This window comes from Pleurodeles waltl, chromosome 7 (assembly GCF_031143425.1).
Source record: "Pleurodeles waltl isolate 20211129_DDA chromosome 7, aPleWal1.hap1.20221129, whole genome shotgun sequence".
NCBI lineage: Eukaryota > Metazoa > Chordata > Amphibia > Caudata > Salamandridae > Pleurodeles > Pleurodeles waltl.
In genome coordinates this window covers 86,268,452-86,289,684 of record NC_090446.1, presented here as the reverse complement: position 1 = coordinate 86,289,684, position 21,233 = coordinate 86,268,452, and the positions used below count along the sequence as shown (strand labels likewise).

Here is a 21,233-nt window from a genome sequence, read left to right as displayed (position 1 = left end):
GCAGCCCTTGATATAGGTAAAAAGACCCTTTGATTCCCCCTACCCAATACCCTCTTTAGGCCGCAGTAATTATTGTATCTGGTTATTACAAATTGGCATATAACTATACAAAAAAAAATGATGGATGGAATGCTTGTATGCATTTTTGTATGGTTTGTTTGGTGACAGGCCTATACAGCCCTGTAGACGGATTTTTAAATGTTTAACTTTGAATGCTTAATACGTTGGATTTGGATTTATTCTGCCTAGTGTTGCTTCTTAACCCAAAAACTGTCCTGTAGTGTGCTTTAGTTAGCATGAACTGAATGGTGTGTGGTCACTACGACATGGCACCATTTTGGTAGTTACAGGTGTGTATAATTGTGTTATGCCGATAATTATGGCATGAAATAATTTTACAGATATTGGTTTGCTTCATTTGTGTTTAATGTCAACTTATTCTACCCCGACGGTCGGGTGTAATAATTCAATTCCTATTCACACGTCTGTTTTTGTTGGAATCTAGAATGTGTCAGTCCTATTGATGTTATGATCATTAGTGGACTTAGCACATTGTACTTCTTAATTGTGGCTAAATACCACACATCAAATACCACGCCTTAAATTAGTTTCACATTTTTGTTTATGCTGAACGACCGAGTAAATGGTTCATTTATGGAGCATCCTTATGCCCAGGCTCCTCATGGATGAGGCACAGTGTTGCTTTGAGAAAAATCGCATTTAATGGGTGCCACACTCGGAGTGAAGGATGTTTACAATTTATTACAGCATCAAGACTGCCCGTTAGTTACCTTAATCGTTTCCCACCCTATCTCTGTTTGTATATAGCAGATTACTATTAACCTTCATATTGAAGATCAGATACTGTCAGTTACATTGCTTTTAATAGAAGAGTTGCATTCCCTCCTTTTACTCACTTTACAATACTTTGCTTGTTATCACTCGGAGTCCTACTGAGTCATAGCTATTGGCACAAGGAAGTATATTGCCTCTTGTGTCAGGTGGTGTGATCTTCCAATCTTTATTTGGGTCTTTTGAGAAATGGTTGCCTTTAGCAATAACTTTAACACTGTGCGGGTACATGTTGATATTAGTCATGATTCTTTCCTCTGATTCCTCATCAGGCTGGTGTCACTTTGGTGGAGGCTTGTATGCAGTTGTAGTACTGTAACATTATACCTACTGTAGGAAGCTGGCCTGGTGTGTGGTGAGCACCTATGGTGTTATCACCGTATACCAGGTCCAGGTATCCTCTATCAGTGAAGTACAGGCAGTGTCTAGGAAGCCAGGCTCTCTAGATGTAGCTGTGGATGAGCAGCCAAGACTTATCTAGGAGACATGCAAAGCTTATGCAATACCACTTCTAATCACACTGCATTTACACACATGAAAGAACCACACAGTGTTACAAAAATAAAGGTACTTTATTGTAGTAACACATACTAAAATACTGTAGAGGCAATACTCCATGAGGAGGTAAGTAAACACACTATTATATACACATTAGAAGTCAGTGTTTAGCATAGAAAGCAATAGCAAATAGTAAAACAGTAGGAAATAGTGAAGGCCTTAGGAGGGGCCAGACCATATACTAAGGAAGTGGTGTGTTAAAGGCAGTCCCCTACCCAAGAAAGTGGAATCGCTAGTGGGGATCTGGAGGGATTAGGAACCCCAAAAGGTAAGTACCAGGGTGCCTGCCGGAGACTGGGAAAGAAGTAAGTACCTGGTTTTATTCCCAAACCCACATGAGAGCTTCGGAAAAGGACTGTGCAAGACCCCGACAAGGCTGGAAGAAACCAAAGGTGGATCCGGACAGAAGAGGGCTTGCAAAAGAAGAAGACCAAGTCCAGTTTGAGTTGGAGTGTCTGGATGTAGCACGAGCCACTACCCACCCTTCTGTGGATGCAGGACCACGTCGATGGTGGATGAAGAAAGTCAGCAGTGAAATTCAGAAGCAGAAGACTTCCTGAAGTGATGCAAGTGATGTCCCACGATGGCGGTCGTGATCCAGGGAGTCAGTGGTGCTAGAAAACCACCAACAAGCCTTGGCAAATGCAGGAGTCAGACTAGAAGATTTTGCAAGGCTGAAGAGGACAAGCAAGCCCAGGAGACTTGACCCAAGGAGGGGAGCCCGAGGTGACTCTCAGCAGCTGGGAGAGTCACAGAAAGAGGAGGCAGTCCCCACAGGCGGCAGGCACAGGAGTCGCAGATGGGCCCACTCAGCACACCTGAAGAGGTGTCCCACGTCGCTGGATCAGGAGGAAAGAGACTGTGCTTTGCAGGGATGAGTGCAGGAGCCCGGGGCTACACAGAGCCTGAAGATCCCTTGGAGGAGGAACAAACAAGCCTTGGTATCTGCATGAGTCGCGGTGCACAGGGGCACTGTCCTGCAAGGAGAGGCAAGGGCTTACAGTCTCCCAAGTTGGACAGCTGGTAGAAAGGACCAAGGGGATCATTCCAGACCACCACCTGTGATGCAGGATCCACACAGTTCCTGAGGAGAGAGGATTCACGCAGCCAGTCGTCGTTACAGTTGGTGCCTGCGAATGCAGGGGAGTGACTGCTTCACTCCAAGGGAGATTCCTTTGTGCTTCTTGAACAGGCTGAAGACTCGTCACCCTCAGAGGATGCACAGCCAGGGAAATGTTGCAGTTGCTGGAAGGAGCCGGAGAAACAATATTGCAAAGCAAAGTCGTTGCTGAAGTTGCAGATTGTCGGTTCCAGAAGGGTCCAGTTGCAGTCCAGGTGGAAAGAAGATGACGTAAACGATGCAGAGGAGTCCTGCTGGAATCTTGCATATCGCATCTGAAGACCTACCCGAGAGTGAGACCTTAAATAGCCCAGGAAGGGGGATTGGTCACCTAGCAGGGTGACCACGTATCAGGAGGGGGCTGTGATGTCACCTGCCTGACCTAGCTACTCAGGTGCTCCCAGAGGCCTTTTCCCACCTTGGATTCAAGATGGCAGAATCAAGTGGCCACCTGGAGGAGCTCTGGACACCACCCCTGGGTTGGTGATGGAAAGGGGAGTGGTCACTCCCCTTTCCATTCTCCAGTTTCACGCCGGAGAAGGGACCGGGGGTCCCTGGACTGGTGCAAACCGGTTTATGCAAAGAGGGCACCAAATGTGCCCTTCAAAGCATACCAGTGGCTTGGGAAGGCTAGCCCTGCCAAGCCATGTAACATCTATTTCCACAGGGAGATAGTATTGCCTTCCTCTCCCAAAGGAATTCCTTTGTTCTGCCTTTCTCTGCTTGAGCTGGTCAAGCAGCAGGAGGGCAGAAACCTGTCTGAGGGGTGGCAGCAGCGCGGGTTCCCGGGAAACCCCAGAAGACTGGTAGGAGCAATGCTGGGGGTCCTCTAAGGAGCCCCTAGAGTGCATGTAATCATACAACCAATGCTTGCAAAAGTATTGGGGTATGATTCTAACATTGATACCAAACATGCCCAGGTTCAGAGTTACCATTATGTAGCTGGACACAGGTAGGTACTTTTGTCCAGTACACGGGTAAAATGGCTTCCCCACACTTACGAAGTCCAGGGAAATGGAATTGGAGTTTGTAGGAGCATCTCTGCTCATGCAGGGGTGCCCTCACACACGAGTACCTGTACCCTGCACCCTAGGCTAGTAGGGCCTGCAATAGGGTTGACTTACAGTGACCTGGTGCAGTGACCTGAAGTGAAAGGGTGCATGTACCTTTTCATGCAGTCTGCAATGGCAGACCTGCAGACACATTTTGCATGGGCTCCCAAGGGTGGCACAATACATGCTGCAGCCCATGGGGTTCCCCAGTAGTTCCCTGAAGTCATCGTTGGTTCTATACAAGAACTGGAGGTTATTTCGATGTTTTCTGTTTCCAGCTCTAATGGTTTTCAGGTTCAATGACCCTGGTAAGTCATTATGAATAGATAATGACCTATAACGTGCTCGTCTCCCACCGGGGCTGTGTTAACCATCACTCATCTGAATCCCTTTACCAGCAGGTTGACCTGTGTGTGGGGGGCATGTGATTGCAGGTTCATGTTTGGTTTGTTGCTCCTTCACCTTTGTTTTTGTCAGCTTAATTTTAAGTGCTCAGCAGAGTTTCTCTTGGGCAGCTGTGTCTTTTGTCTTACTTTTCCTAGATAAAGATGAAAAAACACATCTAAGAAAACTATTTATTTGTACCAGAGCCTTAGGGAATCACCGACAATGCCTTTCTCCACATCGACATTCTGTTCCCTTTAAGGCCGAACTATAAAACTTTTATCATCTTATCTAGGCGTGTGAACTGGCTGCATGTATGCTCTAAACCACACTGGTACACACACAATGCAACCTCCCCACTCCCTACCAAGCAATAACAAATCATGTTCATACCCAATAAAAAGAAAACAGGCACAGAATCATTGAACAGCTTTCCATTTTATTTCATTTTTTGGCATTTTGTTTTAATAACCATGTTTATTGAAATATCTGACCCTTTAACACAAAAAGAGAACAGATGTCCGGAATGTAACAGAAAACCAGACACACACCTTCCTCTCATGGAAAGACATGGGAAGGAAGAAGTAGGTGTGCGTACTATGACATAACTAATGAACACCAGAGAAACAAAGACTGACCCCTCTACAAAGGGACCGACTGTACTTCTTGCAAGATGTGGGCATCTGCACAGCATCCACCCTCTCTCGAAAGAGTAGGTATGCCCGACGATAAACAGCACATCTCCCAGGGATAACTGAGGAAAGGAACACAGAACCAGTCTCTCGCAAAAGTCAGAATGTCTGCAAGGGATGGAAGGGCATGCTAGTGTTTCTAGGGCAAACTGTTGCAGGAAGCTTAAGAACGCAGTGGACAGACTGTCTCTTGGAAGAGCAGTAGCACCCAGGCAGGCTGTCTCTAACGGAAGCGAAATAGTGTCAAAAAGCAGTGCAAGCTCCCAATCAGATACTTAATCCTAAGGGAGAAGCCCGCAGCCTGCAACATTGTCTCAGGATGAGGCACAAGTCCAAAGCAGCAGCATTTATCTGCACAGGTGTCTCTTCAGAAGAGGTCAGTAAACAAACAGAGACCTTGTCTTTGTGTGCACCAGGAGACACTGCACATTCGACTAGTCTGCAAAGGACTGCCCACAGTAACAGACCATTCGTGGTGGAAGGTCTTTGTATCTTCTCAAATGAAACCCCCTTTTACAACATCTACCAAAGAAAAGTGATTGATCGGTCCTAATCCTGACTAAACTCCTGAAGGTAACGATTCAGAGCAGGCCAACGATGACCCATCTTTCCTCTTGATGCATTATAGGTCCCCCGCCTAACTAGGAGCCACTTCCTCTTGGCCCCTAAGCATCTGGAACCTCCACCCTCACTGCCTGTATGCCTGATACTAGGTTACTGGAACATATTATTTTTAGCATGAGCACATGGTCCTTCTTCCCTACTGGCATTAAGAGAGATGAACCAGGAACAGCTACTCTGGTTCCTCTGTCCCACCTCACAGTGTGCATTTGAAGCCCACAGGAGAGCTATGATAGGATTCTCATCACAAGGGTGAAATACGTCCTAGCACCATAAACAAAACAATCACTTTGGCCATTCACGCACCTGGAGGCAGTGTGGACACCACCATCGCTGGGCTTTCTTCACACATTCTAACCACATTCTCTCACACACACGCTCTATGGGAACAGCAGGGCCGCTCCAGGCAGCCCCATCTACCTCTACCTCACAATTCTCCTCTCCCAACAGCAGCAGATGCTCCCCACAGAGGGGCGCTAACAGATGGTCGCAGGCCAAGGAGAGTAGGGAGGCAGAGGGAACAGTGATGGGTGAGTTTTGATCAACCGGCAGCAGCTACTTCAAAATGTTCTATTTCTTTTTCCGCTCCTGAGAACACCGAGGACAGAACCTGAAAAAGAAGAATATTTCACCAGAGAGAATGGGAACCACCGCTGCGCACAGCTCTGACCCGATGTACGACTTCCCACCGTTTCAGAACAGGGGCCTACACATGCTTCGGCCACCATATCTCCCCCTGAAACAAAGCAACCCCCTTTAAGTGCTTCAGACAGTTCTCGCAACGCATCTGAATCCTGCCCTACAACAACCTACACTATTAAAAAAAATGGCACACATACACAAAGTAGTACGAGTGGATCTTTCATCAGCTGTTAACACTTGTCCCCTAAAAGCCTGGAAACTTACCATTTCCCCCTGGGTTTAGTAGTTAGTCCCACACAGGCGAAGTGAAACCACTCAATGGAGCACTGGAGGGAAAGAAAAAACAAATTATACCTCCTGTGGGGTGGGGGGAACACAAACTGAATGAATGTGGAAAAAGGTAGAGGGAATGGACTATGGTGGTTAAAGGAGGTGGAGAAAGTGAAGAGTTGCAACATGATGGATGAGGGGCACAGGGTGAATAGACAGATGTTTGCTCAAAAGTGATGCTCAGATAGGGCCGTGAGATAAAGAAGGCAGGGGAGCTACTAACGTCTGGATTGTCACAGCCGATCATTTCTCCGTAGGACACCTGGTGACACAGGCAGTACGTGGGCTCGTTCGGATCCACCGGCATGTCCAACACATCAGAAGGATGTACATTTCCAAAGTTCACCGACGGTGCTGAATACTCAGTCCTAATAGACAAAGGTTGACAGCGGAGGCTTTTGTCAGATTTTTTTTTTTTAACACAGCCAAGCTCTACGGCATGTTTTCTGAGGCATACTTTACAAACAAATAATATTTAAGATTTATTGGCAAAGCATGGACACACATCCCTTCTACTATGGCACGCTTGATTCCTTTGTGAAGACCTTTCATTTTATTTTTCCAACCAGGTAGCGTCAGGATTTAACCTTCGCTCAATTATCAAAACCTTTTAACCTCTGGTAAACATCTCCCTACCCTGAACTCACACACCCAGTCTAGTTGCTGCCCTTAAAGGGTGTCTAGTTCTCATATTCTAAGTCCAAGAGGTACGAAAAAAGGAGTAAATTTACAAAACAATCAAAACAGAAAGCAAGGAACAACGGATGCTACATTTTCGGGGCCGAGCTTTCAATATGATGGCAAATACCTACTGGCCCTGGGTATGAAGCATGAGATGTTTACAATACAATAAACTCAGTCACCAAGGATAATATATACTTTGTGCTGTACAACACTAGCCAATCAGAGAATCTCCTAAAATGGACATTAGAGCAGCATTTACATCGAGGTGTCCTTTAAATCATCAGGTTTCTGTTTTTTCTGGCACATCTGGGTGATTCGGACAGGTTCTGTAGGGTGCTTCGGACAGGTCTTGATGGGCCTTGGCTTACTGAACTTCAGGTTCTGCAGCAGCTAAGGGACCGTTCCCACTTTGGTTTAAAAAAAAGTGATTTGCAGTAATTTCAAAAATTTCAAGTAGTGCTTTTGTTCAAACAGATTCTCTGAAAGGCTATTACAAAGCCATTATTCAAGAATCTGTCTGGCTTCTTCGCCATGCTAGTTGTTCCTATACTCCACGGCGAGAGGGTGATAAGCACCATTAGAAGGAAGCCATTTGATGCAACTGATCTTAAGTAAGACTTCCCAGAATTACAACTGGCCGTATTTCTTCATACACAGCTCTGTCAAATAGCATACAGAACAGCGCCTTGAAGGCAGTCGAAGGATCCGGTTGCACTAAGACTGCCAAGTTCAGTAGAACAGAGTTAGATGTGTGGGCTGTTATGAATCCTGACTGCTTACAGCCTTTTAACTTGTGATTCTACCTTTAAAGTTAAAAGTACAATTTGGGGGAGGGGGGTATGTTAGATCTTCAAAGAAATGTTTGAGGGACTGGCATAGTTGAAGGTCTGATCCTCTGTGCAGGACTCGGAGCTGTTTCTACCAGGAGGTTAGGGATTTGTTTCAGTTCTGTAAGTGGCAGAGAGGAATGAAAGGGTAAGGAAGAGCGATCAACTACTCATACTCCTGAACTGATAATGACTTAAGGATTGTGAGCACGGTGTGATTACTATGCCTACCACCTCAGCACCAATAAGGATCAGTGATGCCTGAATCACATTTATGAAATTAGATTGTACATTTCACAAAAAACACTGCAATTTGTTTACTAGAATTTTGAGATTTGCAAATTGAAGAATCTAGAAAATAACGTGTCCAGAGATTCCTTTGTGCTAATCCATTCACTCTTCTTGGGTGGATACCAGAAACTCTTGACTGAGATAACTGGGACTTACTAGTTTTGATCCCTTCAATGCTACTGGGTCGACCTAATAGACCCTCCTCTGAGTCATGTAAGGAGTTATTTTTTACCACTTTACTGCTTCTTGACAGACCTCTATCGACCCATATGCAATGATGTTAATCTAATCCCTCAGAATCAATATCGCACTAAAAAACATCTTTTGAAACAGACATTGCCTTAAATGATACTATCAAATTGGGATAGCAAGATCTCAGAAAGAGATACTGGATAAAGCACAATCTATAACACTGTAGCACAGGCCATCTGATTCTACAATCACAATCTGTTCTCTTCAGTCAGAAGCTTTGTATCACTTATGCGTCGTTAGGTCTCCTGAACTTTCTCAACATTCAATTATTTCTTATGAGAAAGTAGCCTCTTTCTTGCATGGTTACCCCCATTTTTGGCCTGTTGTCAGTGTGTTTTGACTGTGTCACTGGGATCCTGCTCGTCAGGACCCCGGTGCTTATGGTTTGTGGTCTACCTGTCAGTATGTTTCACTGTTTTTGTCAGTGTGCTTAACTGTAACTGGAATCCTGCTAACCAGGATCCCAGTGCTTATGCTCTCTCTGGTTCCAAATTTGTCCTTACATACTGGTAACCCAGTATTCCACTCCAAATTAGCATACTGGCCCCCCATTAGAAGTCCCTAGTGTATGGTACCTAGGTACCCAGGGCATCCATATGGGCTGGCACATTTCTTTTGCCACCCATTGGGAGCCCATGCAAAGGCTTCTACAGGACTGCCGTTGCAGCCCGTGTGAAATAGTGCATGCACTTTTTCACAGCCATTTTCACTGCACCAGGTCACTTATGTCACCTATATGTCAGGCCTTCAGACCCTGACGGCTGGGTGCAAAGTACCTCTGTGTGTGTGTGTGTGTGTGTGTGTGTGTGTGTGTGTGGACACCCCTGCACTAACAGAGGTGTCCCCATGTTGTCCAGGCCCATTTTCCCAGACTTCGTGAGTGCTGGGGCACTATTTTAAGTGTGCACTGGACATAGGTCAATACCTATGTACAGCTTCACAATGGTAACTCCTAATATGGCCATGTGAGGTGTCTAACAACTGGGGATTGTACCCCCAATACTGATTCCAGTATTGGTTGCACAATCCCATGCACTCTGGGGGCTCCACAGTGGACCCCCAATACTGCCATACCACCATTCTGAGGTTTTCACTGCAGCCCCACCTGCTTCCACCTCACAGACAGGCTTCTGTCTTCTTGGGGCTCGAGCAGCTCGATCCCAGGAAGGCAGAACAATGCATTTCCTTTAGAAGAGGGGTGTTACACCCTCTTCCTTTGGAAACAGGTGTTACAGGCAAGGGAGGGGTACCCTCCCAGAGCCTCTGGAAATGCTTTGAAGGGCATAGATGGTGCCCTCCTTGCATAATCCAGTCTACACCGGTTCAGGGACCCCCAGTCCCTGCTGTGGCGCGAAACTGGACAAAGGAAAGGGGAGTGACCACCACAGGAGTGGTGCCGAGAGCTCCTCCAGAGTGTCCCTGTGTTTTGCCATCTTGGATTCCAAGGTGGTGGGGCTCTCTGGGAGGATCTGAGTGGCCAGTGCCAGCAGATGACGCCAGAGACCTCTCATGGTAGTTGCTTACCTGGTTAGGTGACCAATCCCCCTCTCAGGTCTATTTAGGGTCTCTCCTGTGGGTGTTTCCTCAGATTCAGATTGCAAGACTCCAGCAGCAATCCTCTGCATCCTTTACTTCATCTTCTACTAATGGATCTACTGCTGACTGCTCCAGGAACTCTACAAAACTGCAACAAAGAAGCTAAGACAACTTCTGTAACATTGTATCTTTACTCCTGCCAGCAACTGCACCAGTTTCCAGGTCATGCATCCTCCAAGGACTGCCTGTCTTCAGCCTGCGCCAGAGAACCAAAGGAATCTCCTGTGGAGTGACGGAGTCCCTTCCCTGCTTCAGCAGCTACCTCTCTGCAGCGACAACCGGTGGCTTGGGTCCCCTCTCCAGATGACAGGTGTGGATCTAGCAACATGGGTGGTGGACTAAAGTGACTCCGACAGTCCTGACATCCAAATTTGGTGGAGGTAAGAGCTTGCCTCCCCATGCAAGGCAGTACCCCAGTGCTCTGCGTGACTTGCAGTTGCCAAGGCTTGTGTGCGACCTTCCAAAAAGTTCTTTGTGCTCAGCACAGCTTGGGCCCCCAGCACTCCATCCTGCAACGCACAGCTTCCTGAGTGGTTCTCCGGCGGCGTGGGAATCCTTTGTGTCGTGCTGCGTGGGCCTCATTTGCACCTCCTTTGTCCCCATGCTGTGGGACTCCTGTGCATGCTGCCTGGTCTTCTGAGGGCTCTCTGAGTTGCTGCGAGCCCCCTCTGCCTTCCCCTCCTGGGTAGAGGCCACTGGGTCCCTCCTAGTCCCAGGCAGTGCCATTTTCCACCAACGTGTGTTTTGCGTGAGCCAAGACTTATTGGCAGAATCCAGCAACGCAACAGACTGCATTCATCCATCCGGCGTGGGACATCTTTTGCACCAACCAGGAACCCGCATCTGTCAATACTGATTTTGTCTTCTCACCGGTGGTTCTTTTTTTGCACCTTTATCCAGGTTAGCAGGGGCTCCTATTCTTCCTGGACTCTTCACTGCTTCTTGGACTTGGTCCCCTTCTTCCACAGGTCTTCAGGTCCAGGAATCCATCATTGGTGTCTTGCAGTCTCTTCTGGTTCTTGCATTATCTTCTATCACGACTTTGAATGTGTTTTAGGAAACTTGCTGTGTTTTACTCCTGCTTTCCTAGGCTCTGGGGTGGGGTATTTTACTTACCTTTTGGTGTTTTCTTACACTCCCAGCACCCCTCTACACTTGCCTAGGTGGGAAACCGACTTTCACATTCCACTATTTTAGTATATGGTTGTGTTCCCCCTAGGCCCATTGCAACCTATTGTGATTTTCACTTTTTGCACTATTTTCTGACTATCCACTTACCTGTTTTTGGTTACTAGTGTATATATATATTGTGTAATTTACTTACCTCCTAAGGGAGTATAGTCTCCAAAGTGTTTTTGGCACTGTGTGACTAAAATAAAGTACCTTTATTTTTGTAACACTGAGTATTGTCTTTCCTGTGTTTGAGTACTGTGTGACTACAGTGGTATTGCAAGAGCTTTGCATGTATCCTAGTTTAGTCTTGGCTGCTCTGCCTACAGCTACCTCTAGACAGCCTGGCTTCTAGACACTGACTACATTTCACTAATAAGGGACAACTGGACCTGGTATAAAGGTGTAAGTAGCTTTGGAACCCACTAGAAACCAGGCCAGCCTCCAACATTTCTCCTCTGGTCCATCTTTATTTGAACATGAACCCTCGCAACAAAGGAAGTTGTAATTAGCTAGAGTAGCTTAAAAAGAACGAATTACCCACCTTCTACAACTTGAAGACACACAATTCTCACTTCAACTCATGGTCTACTTATCTTGTTGTCTACCATGGGTATCTCACGAGTAGTTCCTGTACGTTGGGTGCAAATAAATCATCTAGTGATGTCATTAACTGCTGCAACTCTCTAACAATGAATTTCAATACTATATACTGCACTTCTGTTCATGATGTTCAGCAAATAAATATACATTCAATTTATTTAAAGAACATTGTCCCTTTCCGTTCAAGTGAAGTGGTTGAAAAATTCAGCAGGTGTTTGGCTTTATTATTAGACTTTTTTCCCCACAGTCACACACATTTAAGTGAATTTTGTCTGGTCCAGAGAAAAGGAGTCATGGTATAAGAAAGTTCTCTCTCTCTCTCAAAACTACCATCCTCCTGATCCAGACATTAGCTCAGGAGACTGACTGGAGACGGCAATCTTTTGGGTCCACCAGGGGAATTGGCTACATAAGTTGTGTTTTCCCTAGTTCAATCCCCCTTTGTCACCTGGGAACTCTACACGTTCTTTCCAACAGTTTTCATTTATTTCAACAGATCCCATTCCCAAGTAGTTATCCTCTTGCCCTCTATCATGGCAACAAGGTGAGCAATAAAGAGGAAAACGTGTTGCAAGTCTACTAGAGTCATCAACATTAGCAACTGAAGAAAGAAGGGGGGATCCCCAGTCAATGAACGATATCATCAGGCCAAGACTTACCACTTACATGCAGGTTATATTTCCGAATAGACACCTTGAGCATTACATTACATTTAATTAACGCCCCTGCACTAAAAACGTACGTGTGTGTGAGCTTCAATTTCTTCTGGCTGCTTTTGACCGCTTCCTCGTCAGAGTTCTTCACCTTTGACCTTGCCTTTGCTGCCTTTTTCTCTTTCTGTGCCCGGCCTTCTGAGAATGGTAAAACAATGAAAAACAAATCAGCAGTGGAGGGAGTGAAGGACATGAAGGAGAATTATTCCCTCCTCTTTTATGCCACCCTGGCATTAACAACCAAGACAAGCAAGAGATATGGCTTCCTAAACACTGCGTAACTTGCAAACAATTCCCTTGAGATGGATGATTCAGAGTGTTTGGGGAAACCAATCAGGATGACTAGAGGGGACACCTGATCATCCCATGCAACCAGAGGAGAATGCAGATTTAGCAGAGTGGAGGACATCCCACCATTAACTTACTATTTTTGTGGTACAAGGAGAAAGAAGGATGAACCAGACCATCTCCTTGCATCTAATATGGGGGTACATATCTGCTGTGTTTATCAAGGAGCTTTCTTGGAGCAGATAGTGCAGACCTCAAGCCTAAGCATTGCGGACATATAAAAGACAAGTATGAGGAGCGTGCAGGGCATAATGGAGGGGTAGGTATCCTCCTGCAGTCTAATGATTTTACACCCATTATCGACCCAGTGGCGCAGGCTGCAGCAACATGTGTGACTGCACTGCATAGACTGGGGCGGGTAAAGGCTGCGAGTGCCTCTGGGATCCCTAATCCTTAAGTGTGTCCATTGCTACTTGAGGAGCACAAGAAAGGCCTTGGTGAAGTCGGGATATTAGGCAAGGAAAATGTTAAGAAGCAAGCAGGTTTCTACCTTCGTTATCTGACCATGAGGGCTGCATAAGCATCAAGTTTATGTGCGGCCCTTTTCTTGGTCCACCTGCTACAGTGTGGGTGTACCTATCTCTCTCTCCTTCCAGGAGCACAAGGCTAAAGAAACAATCAGAACACAGGCCTCCAAAAATCATAAAAATGTTACTAGACCTGCAGGTCGAGTAAGCTGCATAATCTACTCAACCTAACTGAAATGTACTTGACCTGTAAACTGATCTCAAATTGCTTACTCTTAGGCACATATTTTACTTTGCAGAGCCGCCTTTTACTTCATTCTCATATATGAGTGCACATTCACACGTGAGTTCAGCATTTCTGCTGTAAAAAAAAAAGATGTTTGTTTGGTTAAATAGACTAAACGTTTGCTCCATGTATAATAAGAATCTAGGTTACATATAGGGTACACATGACCCCGGGCTTGCCTCTTAGTTTTCTTATAGCACTGCCATCATGGAAGGGTTGGAGTGTTTCTCAGTTCATGTTTAAACAATCACTTTTAATAACTACATTACTAAAGCACGATGTGGTAGCACACTCATTTACAGACAGTAAATTTCCCACTAAAATGGACAAATAATTTTCCACAAACTTGCAGCTTTACTGATAAAACTATATAGTGTATTAAAAATAAATCTGTGAAAATTGGGTTTCTGAAAACATTTATCATTTGCACATCACAAAGTAAAGTGTTCTGATTTGTTTGCATCCTATTAAAATATTTGTTTTTCATTCCACAGAAGTACAACAAATGGGCTTTCCCAACTACTGAAATACATGTTGTAAAGTTTCTACAGTAGACTTATTAGATATTTAAATGTGTGTTAGGAAAAATCTGACACCCTGCAGCCTCTAATTTCACACTATTTGTACAGCAAGTCAGACAGTTCACATTACAAAATCCTGGAACACTGCAGTCAGAGAAGTAAACTAACTTCTGCCGCTTTCTCAGAACACAGAGCAAATAAGACACAATAAAAAAAATATTTATAGGCCTTTTATTGCTCCTTCACTTTCAGAGTTACCAGAACACCTGTTCTATGTCAACTCGCCAGAACAGGAGAGTAGGTTGTAAATTTAGCTTGACCTGATCAAATCTGATGCACCATGGCGAGTGGGCAAATTTCTTGAGGCCTGACACAGGACGTGGTTGCATTCACTGCACGGCATGGGCACATTCATAAATCATGGAGGGTTTGACTGGCAATGACCTCTGCTTTCCTGTAGTCTAAGTGGCCTTATCCTTCTCCTGTTGTATTAATAAAGGATGTGAGCATATGCTGCCAAATTACAAGTAGTACTCACTTTTCTTTCCTTTGCTGGAAGAACTGTCATAGTCGCTAGAGTCGATCTGCTTCTCTTTCAGGTCTGCCTCAAAGCGCGCTAGGTCTGTGTCCAAGCGCCTGATGTGTTTATCCACCTGCAGAAAAGGAAAAAAGGATGAGCTGTTGAGGCCAGCTTCTGACTGCACGGAATGCATAGCATGGAAGGAGTAGTCTACAGAATAAGGGTGAGAGAATGAAAAGTGTGGATGCCCAAGAACCCAGTCCTGGCATTCGCCATACACTCACCATCTCATACGTTTGCATTGCCAGCTGCACCTTGTCATCTCCAAACTCCTTGCATTTGCCGTAGGATTCCTGAATCTGTTTCAAGAGGCCCATCTTCTCTTCTGAGCTTAACGTCCGGGCATTGGCAATGTAGCCCGTGGCAAGCTTGTCTATCTCCGCCTTGAGGTCTGTTTAATACAAGGAAAGACATGCCTTAGCTTTCAGTTGCTCAAAAGCTCTACTCGTGCAGTGGTACAGATATGGTACAGGTCTATCGCAACTCTCAAGGGCAGTAGAATGTCCAGTTATAAGGAACGTACCCCCATGCGGTGTAATATATATATATATATATATCTATATGTTTATAACAGACACCACACCTACCTTCTGTGCGTTGGTCCAAATCTCTCATAAGCTGGAAGTTGCGCTGCAGTTCAAAGGGAAGGTTCTCAATACCTTTGGATTTGGAAGACGAGAAACAGCGTTATTACAAAGCAGAGAGAGATGTCCTCCCTATTTAACTCCCTAACCAAGCCCGTATATATTTTCTCCCTGTGACCTCACAGCGTGGGAGAACAGACACCTCTTTCCCATTGTAAGGTAAAAGTATCAACTCTAATGTTACTCCTCCGATACCTCTCTCACCACTAAGTAATACGGAGTGCCTGAGCCCAGGGCACCCTTTTCCAGCCTGCTATACCTTCAACCCCTCCATTGCTCCTTGTATAGCCAGATAAGATCTACATCTGTCCTCCAGAAAACAATTTCGGCTGACACCCTGGCATTCAAGACTCTTTCATGGAACAGTATCATAAACTAAACTTTTGTTTCATTTATTCCATTCATCAAAGATGCAATTTGTGGACTGGGGAATAGATGGCATCTTTTACAATAATAGTGCATTCTAGGCCTCTTTGTAGCACTCCCTAGATCTGCACTGCAAGCATCCTACGTTGGTGTTGTCACTATTGCCCCAGTGAGTGTAGCTCTTCGCTAGTTCCATTGTTGGGGACAAGATATAGCCATATGACAGATGTGTATTCTGCTTTATCAGAACTCTAAACTCCATTCCCATCAGAGTGAAAACATTTACTGAGCCTATGATTCAAAAGGGAAAACGATGTACATTTATTCCAAAGCAGTGTAATTAATGTCTGTGGTGGCACATCACTCAGCAGACAGCTGCATTTCTATTAATCGTCATTCATGGGCCCGCCGGTGATTGCATTTTTATAATATTTGAAGGACTGATCGTTTCTGGGAAATACTGAATCTGTGCTGCACAAACCAGGTGCCTTTTTCTTCCATCCTCACTTTTATGGCCTGTTCTGCACTATGATGACCTTGTTAATTCTGTTCCTCCCCATCTGCTACACAAACAACCAATATAACAAAAATATTCCACCCTTCCCTCTTGTCTCCCATATCCCCCTTCCCTTCAACCTCAGTGATATGATGCAGCCTAAAAGTGGTTACGCCCCCAACAGTCAACACAAGAATCCCTAATGTTACCCATAAGGACTATCCAACTAATCATAATCCCGCTGGCTTGGTGATTGATGTGCTACATCCATTATTTTTAGGTACCAGGGAATCTTTGATTGCACAGCACAAGCTAATGTTAGCAATGAGGTGTTATGATACATATGTCATTATACCAGGGTCATGGTGGCATGATGATGCATACATGCATATACATCATCTTTTTTTTTTTTTTTAATTTTTTTTTTTTAGTGCTCATGGTGTTTTGCATCAGAAATAACTATTGTCAAAGCCAACAGGTCTGCACTGGCGAAACCCAAATGTGAGACCTATTAGCTTTGGAATTGCTTATTGTTATTGCCACAAATGTCAAACTGTGTCGTCAAATGTTGGCTGTTTTTTCCCCAGTATCGCTGTACCCCTAAAGGACTCAATTCTGCCCCATTCTTGCGTGCATGGCTGCCGGTAATACTTTTTCTGTGCCCAACCCCCACCACTCTTCTTTTGTTCCACACCACCCGGCACAGATCACATAGGCTGTCCCTGCCCAATCCTGCACATCACAGCTACCTTCTTACGACAGCAGTAGGGCTTTTTCCTTCTTTGAATTCCCCCTGCCTCTTATCTATCCTTCCCTTGACATGCCTCACTGCCTGCTTAGACTTTGCCTGCTCCTACCTACACACCACACCCACCATGTTTGTTGGTAGCCACGGCTTGTTTATTTTCCTATGCTTCCACCACCTGCCCCTCCTTCTTTGCTCCCTACCCCCCACTCTATGCCTAGATTGCTCCGTCCTGTACACCGTTCTCTGTTGGCAAGGTCATGTAGGGATTCATCGCCATCGCTCTGCCATGTGCAACCTCTGTAAGCACCTTATCAGCTGTCCCATGGCTGCCTTCAGACTAGCTTCTTTTTGCCACTTCCAAGTTGTGACCCAAGCTGTGCTTTAAGAGGAAACTCAAGCCAAGTGTATGAGACTATGCATTAGGGTGTATGATTTCAACAGACTAAGTTAGACTTTGCATAAATATGTGGGTTTCACACCAATTGAGTGACTTGGAAGACCTGATTCATATCCAATGAGTGAACCTGCACTAAGGCATTAGACAGAGCACCAAGGTGTGGGACTAATGAACAATTAATGAGACTGTATAACATGGTCTGAAAGACACCAAAGGAGTGAGACTATACTTCAAGAATTAAGACTCACACCCAATAATTTAGACTGCTTCAAGGTTTAAGACTTGAAGCAAATAAAAGACTGTGCTTTTTGTTTACTTTGCTGCCACTGTGCCTTGTGCTGCCTGCTCCTGTATGTTCTCTTCTGGAACATGCTGTTTTTTATGCTCACTTGCCATATGGCTGTGGTTCCTGAACTCCTATCGGACTATTGCAGAGTCTACTTCATGACGCAGGACTGTGGAGCACTAGAAATGGATGTAGTAATACAAGAAGTTTAATATAACTTCTGGAACTGCCGACTTCTTTTAACAACCTAGCCACATACATCGAACAGACTACTTCTCATACACGTTTGGCCATCTCAGTAGTGGTGTTACAAATTCCCAGTTGGCAGGTACATTAGGAGTTTCCCTGGGTTGCAGAAAAAAAGGTCTTAAAAAAACAGAATAAAATCAGGAATGTGGGCTGAGGGCTACCAAGTTCCCAGCTCGATAAACAAGACAGAAAGAGAACTGATAAAAAATTAAAAAAGGATTGGCAAAGCAACAAACAGAGTCAGAAAGATAAGAGAAATGTAACAGAAACGTTAGAAAGGGAAAAAAGAAACATGGATAATGTGGAGAAAAGGAAGGATGGCGGACCATGGAAGGGTGAAAGGGAGGAAGAGCTGCAGGATGGTCAGGTTGAAGAGTAAAAGGAGGGACACATTGAAGAGTGAAAAGACGGATGAAAGGGTGAAGGATTAGTAATGTGATGGATGATCAAGAGGGTTGAGTAGGAAAGCTGTGTGAAAGGGTGGCTGTGGGTGGTTGTAGGACGGACAGACAGAAAAGGACGGATGAGTGGGAGAACTCTACTAGATAGGTTTGGTTCACTCACTTCACTCGATGCCTTTAGAGTATGGTTCGAAATTGAGGGTACTTTCATTATCTGGTTAATACCTTGCATCTCATTATAATCCTCTCAATCATTGTTGCATTACACTGGAATGAACAATACGTCCAAATCTTTCACCTGGCACGGTGCCCTACTCCCTCTAGATCTCCATATTTGTTGCTGGTATGGGGTGACGTGCCACTGACTTCATGCTGACACAAGGTGAATGTGGGACGGTAGAAAAGGGAGATGGAAAAGCCCTGGTGCGGATGAAACGTGTGTGTGTGTATGTTTGTATATTTGAAGTTATGTCTGAATATTAGGTTTATTCATAAAGCTCGTGGTTTTCCAGTTTTACAAATTTTAAGAGATGAATACAGAACTCTCTTATTTCCCGGCCCGTATATAGTTTTAAAAATTGATAAAAACGGAAACAAGTGTTTGGCAGCTTCTCAAAGCTGTCAGTCATGACTACGATGGCAGTAGATCAGATTGACAAGTTAGGGAGTTTAAAAAAGAAAAGGTTTTCTAATGAACATTAAACCCCTGAGAATGCCCACATGTGGATGAATTGCAATGTAAAGAAGTATTGTATGTGTACTACAAGAATTGAATCAGACATTCATGTATTAACTAACGTACTTTATCGATTAAACATATGCATCAACATACTAGGTGCAACTTTTTTTTTTTTTTTTACAACCCCCAAAAAATAAGTAACAATAAACACATGTAAACTGAGCAGAAAACATGGATAAATGAAGACTTGAATGTCAAAAGAAATATAATTTAATCAGGAGCTCAATTTGAAAATAACCTTAAAACCAAATCCCTCCACTGTGTCACTAGCAAGTAGACCCATGGTCCTGCACATTTACTAAGTTTCTGATGACTTGTTTCCCATCACCAACAGAAGATTTTCTCTCTGGTCATAGAATGCTGCAGCATCTATTACAGGCCACCCCACCTCACTTCACTCCAGGTCACTACACTCTACACAACTCTATGCCACTTAACTCAAGACAACTGTATGCAACTCTACTTCACTCTTCGACACTTTACTCTACAACCCTCCACTCTACGTTACCCCACTATACAACCCTCCACTCTATGCCGCTACATGACCTTTAATCCACTCTTTTCTACTCCACTCTACGGTCCTCCACTCTGTGCCTCTCCATGACACTCTACCCCACTCCGCGATGCTCTACACAACTCCCTTTACACCACTACACTCTGCTCTATAACACACTACTCCATGCTACGCCACCCCAGTCTATGACAATCTATGCCACTCCTATTCTCCACTCTATGTGCTTCCACTCTATGCCCCTGCCACATAACACTACTCCGCAACACTGCATTACACTCCTCTCCACTTAATACCACTTCCTGACACTTCACTGTCTTTTGCACCACTAACTTTTAGCCATGCTGAACAGCAGCCAAGCTGCTGTACATGGCCAAATCACACTGGCAAAGCCAATAACTCTTCTATAGGTGAGACCTATTGATTTTGCCAATGCTTGTTTTGTGATGGCATAGGGACCGGGTCCTTGTGAAATGCAGAGGCTGCATGGAGAATGGCAGCATTCATTCCTGGCCTTTTGTCCTCATTACTTCCTGCTGCTTGTCACATGGACAAATAAACCTATTTGTTACCATGAAGCCAAGAGGATAAAGTCAGTAGGTGATGCTTCCGAGGATGAGCAAGATGAACCTGTTGATTTTTAGTCAAGCGTAAGCGTTCGACCTCATGTATACTTTTAGTATGCTTCTTATGACTTAAAGCGATTTCTTTTGTTGGCTGCAGTGCCCTTTAAAAATTCTAGCTCGCTAGTGGTCAGTTCTGATTTTTTCTCCTTCCTCTTTCAGAGCAGTGACCAACTACTGTATTATCCCACTTTGGTTTCTTTATCTGTTGCTGTGACAAACTACTTTGGCATTTCTTTGGTGCTCGCTTTTCACTGTGGGTGTTTTAGGCTGGTAGCTGCCTGCGTTTTATTGCAGCATTCCGCTCCTCCCACCTCACTGACATTTGTTTTGCCTTTATTCCAGTGATGTCCTCACCTCTGGCTCCTAAAATAAGCTTATTTTAATAAAGAAACCACTGGTCTTTTAGCTCATTGCTCACAAAAGCCACAGTATGCCCTTTCTGGTAGAATGTAGCTAAACCTGGGAGCAATGATGTGAAACTTGCTTAGCCTCATCTGGAGACTCTCCTCCAGGGCCCCTCCCTGCCAGCACTCCGGACACAGCACACAGGGCATTGCTTATCTCCTTTATTAGGGTCATAAATCTTCTCAGGCAGCTTTTCTATTGCTAACTTGATTAGAGTTTTGTTGAAATGCGAGGCAAGAACACTTGCAAGACTTCATTCTGTTAAAAGAAAGGGGAAATACCTTTCCAGACTTATTTTCCATGTCTCTCCTCAAGGACTTGGGATTTCTGATGTCAGTAGCCACTAGTGGCCAACAATTGTCAGGAAAAGACTAAATTATGAGACAGGGTTGACCAATTTATGTGGCAAGAAAAATCCAGTTATGAATTTAAAATGCCAATAGCTCTAACTCAAGCAAATGAAAGACCTATTGCATTGCAAATGCTTATTTCCTAATTGAGGAGGACATAGGAGTTTTCTTGTGCAGCACGTCTCTTGACAGTGCATGTAAGTGCTTATGATGGCTTTTTATGGCATGAGCTTTGGGCAAATGTCTTAAGGTCAATGAGCATATTCACCAAGTTACATATTTCGGAAGAAAAACTTGCAAGCTTTTGAAGAATCCCTAGCTTACTCCAGTTTCAGAAGTATTTTAGAGGGCAGTTATTGGATTAAAGATCACACTTATGCAGTGCCAAACCCCTTCTATATCATAGTAGTGTAATTAATTGTGACT

At 44.6% G+C, this 21,233-nt stretch overlaps 1 protein-coding gene across 1 annotated transcript in view; it reads right to left on the bottom strand.

The window, feature by feature from the left end:
* Positions 1-4,385: 4,385 nt before the first annotated feature.
* Positions 4,386-21,233, bottom strand: part of ING4 (inhibitor of growth family member 4) — a 36,600-nt gene continuing 19,752 nt past the window's right edge. The window contains exons 2-8 of the mRNA XM_069243088.1: positions 15,177-15,248; positions 14,814-14,980; positions 14,548-14,662; positions 12,417-12,525; positions 6,475-6,619; positions 6,186-6,247; positions 4,386-5,889 (exon numbers count right to left, since the gene is read on the bottom strand). Coding sequence (XP_069099189.1) covers positions 5,850-5,889; positions 6,186-6,247; positions 6,475-6,619; positions 12,417-12,525; positions 14,548-14,662; positions 14,814-14,980; positions 15,177-15,248 — 710 coding nt within the window. The 3' untranslated portion in view covers positions 4,386-5,849. The remainder of the gene's footprint in view (positions 5,890-6,185; positions 6,248-6,474; positions 6,620-12,416; positions 12,526-14,547; positions 14,663-14,813; positions 14,981-15,176; positions 15,249-21,233) is intronic.